At 29.5% G+C, this 9167-nt stretch overlaps 2 protein-coding genes across 7 annotated transcripts in view; one reads left to right on the top strand and one right to left on the bottom strand.

The window, feature by feature from the left end:
* Positions 1–1028, bottom strand: part of LOC115233769 (PP2C-like domain-containing protein CG9801) — a 3522-nt gene extending 2494 nt beyond the window's left edge. Inside the window, exons 1-3 of one of the 2 annotated variants that reach the window (XM_029804342.1) lie at positions 889–1028; positions 319–356; positions 64–230 (exon numbers count right to left, since the gene is read on the bottom strand). In XM_029804342.1, coding sequence (XP_029660202.1) covers positions 64–230; positions 319–321 — 170 coding nt within the window. In that variant the 5' untranslated portion in view covers positions 322–356; positions 889–1028. Of the gene's footprint in view, positions 1–63; positions 357–705; positions 834–888 lie in introns of those variants that run through there. The other variant, XM_029804344.1, reaches the window with a different exon arrangement.
* A 54-nt stretch (positions 1029–1082) lies between these two features.
* Positions 1083–8158, top strand: LOC115233767 (protein zyg-11 homolog B-like). Of its 5 annotated transcripts, none has more exons than XM_029804337.1 (10): positions 1083–1218; positions 2095–2326; positions 2390–2627; positions 2694–2888; positions 2989–3386; positions 3522–3667; positions 4292–4680; positions 5115–5484; positions 5601–5940; positions 6232–6550. In XM_029804337.1, exons 2-10 carry the CDS (start codon positions 2191–2193, stop codon positions 6387–6389), a joined length of 2370 nt encoding a protein of 789 aa, XP_029660197.1. In that variant the 5' UTR covers positions 1083–1218; positions 2095–2190; the 3' UTR covers positions 6390–6550. The 5 variants fall into 5 exon arrangements, with proteins under 5 accessions (XP_029660197.1, XP_029660199.1, XP_029660198.1 ...); XM_029804339.1 differs by having other exon boundaries at positions 1092–1228; XM_029804338.1 differs by having other exon boundaries at positions 1097–1232.
* The last annotated feature ends 1009 nt before the right edge of the window (positions 8159–9167 follow it).

Here is a 9167-nt window from a genome sequence, read left to right on the forward strand (position 1 = left end):
TATATATATATTATAATTAATTAACATTATCTAATTAACTGCATTTTTTATTTTAATGTTTACCCATTGAGATAACGTGTGATGAAACAGCCACCAGGAAATTCCTGAGTTAACGATTGCGGGCTTTGAAGTGACTGTTCCCCAAGACCTATACTCTCCACAGCCCCAGCCAAGTTGCTAATAGATAGTTGGCGCATAAAACCAGCAACTTTCTTCCGTAAACTTGGCATCTTTCAAAGAAGTCCAAGTAAAGGATACAGAGCAATTAAGAATGTTAATTATTGTCTAACATTACTTCACTTGATGACAGACTCATACCATAGTTATAGCTGCCAGCAACAGGTCTCAGATCAAATCTTAAAAAAAAATATACTAAATATAATATAGAAAGAAAAATGCAGTCTCTAAATTTTTGAAAAGACTTTCAGCAAGTACCTAAAATTTAAAGAGATATTTGTTGAATCTATATATGTTAAAGCTATATAAGTAAATTTATTAATAAAAACTTTTGTTTTTACGCTTACTCCAATCTGCATTAATATAAAGTTTAAAAGACAGACATGCATATTATCTCCCTCAAGATAAGATAAGAGTTTAATTAATACACTCTGTTAATGAAATATTTTTCTACATTAATTCTTTATATAGAGATTCATTATTCCAGAGTTCTTTTATTGACACAATTTGATTTATTGAGATACTTACTAAATCATATACGAATTAGGACAAATATCGACGAAATATATACACATATATATACATATATATACATATATAAAGTTTAAAGAAACTATAAAAATGTATACAGATGTATTAAAGAGAATCTATGAACTGACTGGCGTGTCAATTGCGTCTCGCATCGACAATAAGACGTGGTGAGAGAGTTACCTGGGAAAACTCTCACTGCGCGAGAATGAGATCACGATGCATGTTGCAGAAGCCTTTTTCACTTTACCGCCATATTGGCAATGTGTCAATAACCAACTGACTATACGAGAGCGACGGACCTAAACCACAAACACAGATCTCTCCTCTCACGATACTACAGTCACCAGTCACGTCGTCACGTCAACGTCAGCGACCGACGACCGATCGCTGCCCGTCACTCGCATGTGCATACATACATGGACATCGGAACGTTGTACGCGCGAGCGCGATTAATATGGGTAATAAAGCAATATCAACGGATGTCACGACGTCGACAACGTTCTCATCGAGGTACTTATACGTATGTATGTACGTCACATACGTAACGGAATCGAGAAATTGACATTTATTCTAATTCTCGTGTAGCGGCCAAAATCAGCTGACGACGAATCGGCCCAATCGGCCGTCAGCCGAGATAAAACGATTCGCTTTATTGCGCTATCGTCGCGCGTGTGCGTCTCAGTAGTGTGCGTTGCAATATAATAATATAATAATATATGCAACACAAATCGGTGTGATTGTACTGCGCCGCACCAATGACGACGACGACGACAACGATGACAGTTGTGCTCTTTTTTTGGTCTGTTTTGACATTTGACGAGTCAATATGGCATCCTCGTCACAGATGAGAGTCCGCAATCTTTCGCGGTTATTTTAGAGGGCTTTATTCTCGCTATTCCGCAAAGTCGCGTGTCGTATTTGGACTCGGTATTAAATACTTCTGGCAGGGAAATTCGACAAATGACGCGATTTCGGATTAATCGCGGTTATCCTTGATTTTAACACAATCCTCGCGATAGGAATGTTTAGTCAGTATATTAGTTCTCCACTTCCGCGTATTATTACGTAATCATAATATTTAAAACACTATCACATCCGAGCGATACTGGCAAGAATATGCACTTTCCTCCATTGATGTTCTGTTTTGATTAGGAAAGTGCCCGAGAAAGTTTACAGTTTCTTTTATACAATTAATTCGTGCACCATTCACGTGACGTTATTTTGACATACGTTTTGACACGGAAGAAAATTCTTCCGTTTTATATCATCCTATTTGACATCATATGATCTAATATGCGCGGGTATAATTTATTTGAAATATTAAAAAATGAAGATGTGAAATATATCAAAGTGTTCACGCATTTTTATTAATGTTGCATTTTAAAGGTACGAGATTGTGAATACACAGATGACTAATGTTGTATGAAAAGTCAATAGAGTAAAAAAGGACCAGAAATTGTTAAATGACAGCAGAAATATAAAATGTTTGAATCTCCAAGAAGTCTCCAGGAGGTTTGCATCGATTTCATCTGCGGTAACGTTCTAGGCTTGTGCGAGGTTCATCTCGGTGATACAAGTCTACATTCTTCCACTACTCCTAATAGTACCATTGTTTCCGGTAAGTGTCTGTATGAAATTATACATTGCAAACTTTGCAGAATTAAAGAAGCATATATTTTAGATCAACAAGATGTCTGTACATTGAATAGTAATAGTGCAGAAGTTGCTTTTGATACTACAATAGGTAGAACATTATCTAATGATGCTCCCTCCAACTCTGCAACTCGGCTTACCTTTAAGCATCCAGACGCCTTTTTGCCGGCCGAAGTGTCGGAGCAATTATTATCCAACCTGTGTGAAAAAAAAACTTTGTCCGACTTGACAATTACACTTTTTGACTCCAAGACCACTAGATTAAGGTGATGAGATTTAATTAAAATTTAATTAAAAGAAAGAATTTATAACAATACTTAATTTTCTTTTAGGCATGTACGACTGAAAGACGCGTCGACATTATCAGCTAAAGGCTTAAGTGTTCTTAAGCAACATAAAGTTATAGATTTAATAGTAAATGGACTTAAAATAACTGTTAATGATTTAATTAGTTGTTTAGGTGATTGGAGTATACAAAATCTTAGGTCGCTAAGTGTAGCTAAAGGAAGCTTTATGGATTTTTCAAGGTTATTATCAAGCTTCACACACATTACAACACATTTTTAAGTTGAATTATAGGAGATTGTTGATAATTTTATAACTTTGTACACATATTTTGTGTTGTAGACAACGCATGGTAGATATTGCAACATTAAACAAATTAAAGGCGCTTCACACCTTGAATGTCTCAGGGACAGAATTTAATAAACATGGTTTGGACATAGTAGTCGAAGATCTTCCCCTTTTAGAGAGCTTAGATATATCTTGTACAAGAGTTGATGATATAACACCGTTAAGAAAATGTAAAGATCGTTTAAAGACATTAAATATGTACAATTTAAAAATAAGTGGGTGTGGAAGTTTAATACCAGTATTACTGGAGTTAAATGAATTAAGGCATTTAGACATTTCCGATGAAAAAGATCCACATGGTTTTGAAGTTTTTGCACCAGCTAGGCCAAAAATAACAGATTTTCTAAGAGCTCTTAATTGTATGCCTTATTTGACGACTTTAGATTTGTCGGGTGAGTAGAGAGTGATATTTATTTACTTGACACAATATTATATTTATATATAATATTCTGGTAATTGTTCATGAAATTATACTTAACTAACGACACAAGAGGTTCTTTTTTTATTAAACAACATTTTTTATATAGGTAAAGATGATATAAATTCGAAAGATTTAAAAAATTTTATTGCATCACATGCACATTTGAGGTTTCTGGGACTGGTGCATTCTGATGCTTGTTATGATGAAAGTTTCATAGATTCGACACATGAAGATTATAGACCCGAACTTGTTGTAAGTTGACATAATATTGAAATTAATTATACAACCATACTGTCTTTATGTATTACTTTTATGCAAAAAGATTAGAATCCATAATTTTGTTACATTACACTTGTTATATCTTTGGACATATGTAGACTAACATTATTATTGATTATTGTTACTATTATTTGTACAAAGTTTGACATTTTTCATATATTCTCTATCTCTTGTTATTTTTGCCTCTTGTACTTATTTTATTATTTGTAATAATCTTATTATACTTCGTATATTGCATTATATTTTACATTTAAAAAATATATAGTCTCACTTGTATATATCATAGAGAAATAATTATAATATCCATATTTGACATCAAGTGTTCTACATCGTTTTATTATATATATATATATATATATAAGCAATCAATTTTCATTTGTGTTAATGTAAAATTGCATTGCTGAAAAAATGTTTATTATTTATATTCTTATCATACACAATTAAAAAATAAAAGGAATATGCAAAGGGAGTAACTTATAAATAATCAACAACATTAAATTGATAAAAGCATTTCAACATTCATAAAGAAAAATAAATATTTAATAGAAAAAAATTGGTGTTTAAAATAATATAAAGTATATTTATTTTTTGCTTCAGATTAGTGGTACAGCAACAGAATGTCAAATTTTGGAAGCTCTTAGAAGATATACATACAGGCCAATATATCTTCAAAAGTGTTTATTTAATTTATTTCGTTTAACACCAAATTTTCTCGAACCACGAGTCGATGTGATAAAATTAGTGTTACCTGGAATGAGAGAGCATCCACAAGAATTCCGTGTACAAATGGCAGCTACTGCGTGTATCTATAATCTCACTAAGGGTGAATTAGCTCTTATGATTCATCCATCAATACTTAAACAGATAGTTGAATTAACATTATTAGCAATGGAATCATATCCGACTAATCATCAACTTCAGAAAAACACACTATTGACTTTATGCAGCGATAGAATCTTACAGGATGTTGCATTTGACAAATATAGGTAGCTATATATATATGTATATTATATGCTGAAATTTTAATTATGGTTGTCGTATAGTGGAAAAGTACATCTTTTTTATTATAAAACTTACATGTGTGTGTTTTCATAATATATATCATGATAAAATGTTCTAGTTTTATTTAGATTCATTATTATTTGCAATAATATTATTCTTACATCTATATTCATTTTTATGTTGCAATAATTAAAAAATTAAAAATATTTTGTTAAATCGGAATATTACTCCTAACATAAATGAATGAAGATGTAATATATGTTTCTATAGTTTTAAATACTTTCTGTCACATATAAAATAAAACCAAAGTTAAAAATATCACTGTCAGGATAGACATACTAAAATTTCAGCATGAAAACAGTTTATATTTTTGTAATATATATAAATAAATATAAAAAAGAGAATTTTAATTTAATAGATGTGCAAGATTAGTTATGAATTGCTTATCAACATTTGATGATGCATCTATGAATCGTATGTCTGTGGCCATTTGCTCAATATTAGCAGCAAAGATATCGACTGTGGAAACATCTATGCTAGGTGCACAACCACAATACATGTTGAAATTGCTTTCAATGGTTAGATCTAAAGTCGAATCTAAACTAGTAGATATTACAATGAAATTTACATTAAGCGCTCTATGGAATTTAACGGATGAAAGTGCTATTACATGTAAAGTCTTTCTCGATGAAGGTGGAATGGAATTATTTCTTGAAGTGTTGGATAGCTTTCAAGGAGAATCTAGTGTAGAAACTAAAGTTCTTGGTCTGTTAAACAATATTGCAGAGGTTTGTATCAGGATTTTTACTAAATGTAAAATATAAATTTGTACACATAAACATTGTATCCTTAACGACATTGTATTAAGACACAATTTATTTATTCTTTACACTGAAAATTTCAGGTTGATCACTTGAGACCACGGCTTATGCAACCACGATTTATAAAAATGCTTTCTATGCTGCTCGATTCTGAGCACATTGACGTATCCTATTTCGCAGCTGGTATTGCTGCACATTTGCTTAGTGATGGTCCTCGATCTTGGCATAATATGCCATTGCAACCGAGTAGAGAGCAGTTATTGGACCAACTGGTTCATGCTGTAACTCATTGGCAAACACCACAAGGAGAAATGGTTGCCTATCGTAGCTTTCAACCATTTTTTCCACTATTACGTTGTACAGATGCATATCCTGTTCAGCTCTGGGCAGTATGGGCAATTCATCATGTATGCACAAAGAATCGTAAGTCTAAAAAGAATATTATTTTGCAATATAGATTTTATTAAAATTTAATAATCTATACATATATTCTATGATACGATACAAAGGCAAAAATTTAACAATGAGTATACCCTCCCTTTCTATCAGAATAATTATATAGCTAATTATGAAAGCAAGAACATTTTTTTAACATAATTGGCATTACTAAAAAAAGATGAGAATTTCGAGAAAATTATTGAAATATATATATATATATATATATATATTGATTATTAAAATATATTATAATAATCATATGTGCTTATTTTTCAGCAAAACGCTACTGTGTAATGTTAATTAGGGAAGGAGGAGTAGAAACGTTAAAACAACTTGAAAAGACATATACAGGATATACAAAACAAGCGACCTTCACAATTTTTTTGGAAAGTTTATGTCAATCAATTTTGGAAACCCTTGAATTAAATTCTTAACAATAACTCTGTTGCTTTTCAAAATCTAAAAATTAAATATCATGATATGCTAGTCAATGTCTATTTTAGTGCAAACCTTTATCCTGTTCTTTAGACCAAATAAATATGAAAATTATATGGCCATATGGCCATATTTATCAGAAAGACAGATTGCAATCAAACTACAAATAAATCCAAGATATTTTAATCGCAGTTGAGTTAATATTTCGAGGTATGTGCGTTTGTGTGTATGTGTGCGTGTGTGTGTGCTACACTCATTAGATCTGAATTGAAGATCTGAATTGAAAAATAAATATATCTCTATGTTACACAGAGTGTGTTATCTTTTATAAAATTGACACTGGAAAAACATTCAAATTACTTAGTAGTAATTGTATGGAATAAGTTATAATTTTTCATAGATACTAACGGATTTATAACTTTAAAATAAATCGCAAAATACTCTAATTCTAATAATACAATAGAGTTTCCTTACTGATTTTTACACCATTCTCTGTTATTTAGCATTTTTCTCCTTTCATGCTGCTTTATTATTACATATTTCATATTTGCCTTATTATGTGATTGAGTGTAGAGTGAGAAAGCAAAGAAACATAAAAGGAGAGGTACACGCACACACACAGTCACGTAATCATGTAAATGTGAAGTGGCGTAAAAAAAGAAACAGTAAATTAGAGAATAATCAATATAAGGACCCTATCATAACTTGAAAAAATGGGAATACGCGATTTAAAAAAAAAAAAGCAAAAAATCTGCATGCCTGCTGCGAATTTATTCTTTTGAACAATTTGTATTATTATTAATACTTATTAATCTTTACAGTAGTTCTTAAAATTTTATTTATAAATTTATTTTATATATACATATATATAAAACTTGCAAAAAATCGCAGAATAATCAACATAGTAATATGTTTGTAATGTTCCGAGATATATTTATATTTTTATGTTTTATTCAATAAATGATGAATGTTGGACTTAGATATGACTTTGAGATTCTAGTCTAATTAGTAACTTAACTACTTTCTTAAATTAAATGAGTTATTAATTATATTCAAATTAGAGATATAATAATCAGTACGTGTTTGTGTGTCAAGAAAAGATCAATATATTAATTGTATAAATTAACTATTTTATGTAGTGTTTGCAATTTTAATGAAAATTTTATTAATAACTGGTTGAATAACTGATTTAATATGTTGACACTTATCTCCCATAAAAAATATATAGTTTAAGGATTATTTTTGGATACTAATATCTGGTTAGAATATATTTGATATAATCTGAAAATTTAGACTAGGATCTCGTGTGAATTATATATACACATATAATTAATTGTATATATTTTCTAGAAGATTATGCTAATCTTTGTTTTAATGTAATTTAAAAAATTATGGGATATATATGTGTGATAGTTTTGAAATAATTATTATTTTATTAAATGTATCATACTTTAATACTACAAATTCAGATCTTCAATCTATTTTATTAATAATTATTACTTAACGGTGTCTTCATTATTAAATATTGATAAAAACATCTTGAAAATTAATTATGCATCACATGCCTTCAGAGATTATACAAAAAATCAGAATTTGTATTATAATAAGAAAGAAATATACATATTAATATTTAGATTATATCTGTTATTAAAATATTACAAATTTATATGAACAAAATTTATTCTTCTGATTATTACATGTTGACATCTAAAATGTAAAGAACGCCAGTTTGGATGATACTGAATGTTAAATAAACATGCTACACCATTTCTTGTTCTCTTTCTCTATTTTTTAAAAGTGTATTATCTCACTAGGATTGGGAAAGTTACTTTATAAAAAATAACTTGGTGCCAAGTTTTTTTAAAAAGTAGCTTATTAAAAAATATTTTTTATACTTTTTCCCCATTACTTCTCAATCCTGTTTTTCACATATCAACATTATCAATTTTATAAGGTTTAAATAAACAATAGATAAATAAATAATAAAAAATATTTTTTTTCTTTCTTTTTCTCGCTCTCCCTATGTGAAAATACACAAAGTGTTCTAAATAAGCCAAGAAAGTCTTTATTTATCCATTCATTTTACATTTGCATGTTACACATATATTATTAATTATTTTTTTTTCTTTAATGAAACGTAAAAATTGTTCATGAAATTTGTATTATCACTGAATTGATGCTGATGCTGCGCTGCACCTGCAAAATACTTAGCGACATGGAAGTAACATTACGAAATGTGGCTCGATCATTAATGTGTTGAAAGTCGGCTCTCCTCCTAACACAGTGGATCAATATTTCAGAAACATTTGACACGCATCTTACAAATTAGTAGCAATATGTTTAAGATAAAATTGAAGATGTATAGAGAGTTAGTATTGAATAAATGAAAGTTGCAGATGTGAAAAATATATGTAGTGTATAATCATGTAAAATTCACACAGAATAATTTATAATTGTTCGCAACTTTCACTTATCATGCATACAAAATTTACTACAAATTATAATTATATGATATTACTCTAAACATTCACTTTTTGTAGTTCAATCCTTTTTAGTGCTACTTTTCACATTTCCATAAAACTGACAGTGCATTTTCATATTGAGTAGATTCATATTTGTGCTATAACATGTAGCAATAGTTAATTAAATAATAATCTATTTTATTGTTCAATACTATAATATTTAGATATCATTATATGTATATTCATATCCAATTTCTTCTCCTATCTTTCATTGCTATAGTAGTCTGATGTATCAGCCTTATATATATATATATA

This window comes from Formica exsecta, unplaced genomic scaffold (genome assembly GCF_003651465.1).
Source record: "Formica exsecta isolate Colony F162 unplaced genomic scaffold, ASM365146v1 scaffold191, whole genome shotgun sequence".
Classification (NCBI taxonomy): domain Eukaryota; kingdom Metazoa; phylum Arthropoda; class Insecta; order Hymenoptera; family Formicidae; genus Formica; species Formica exsecta.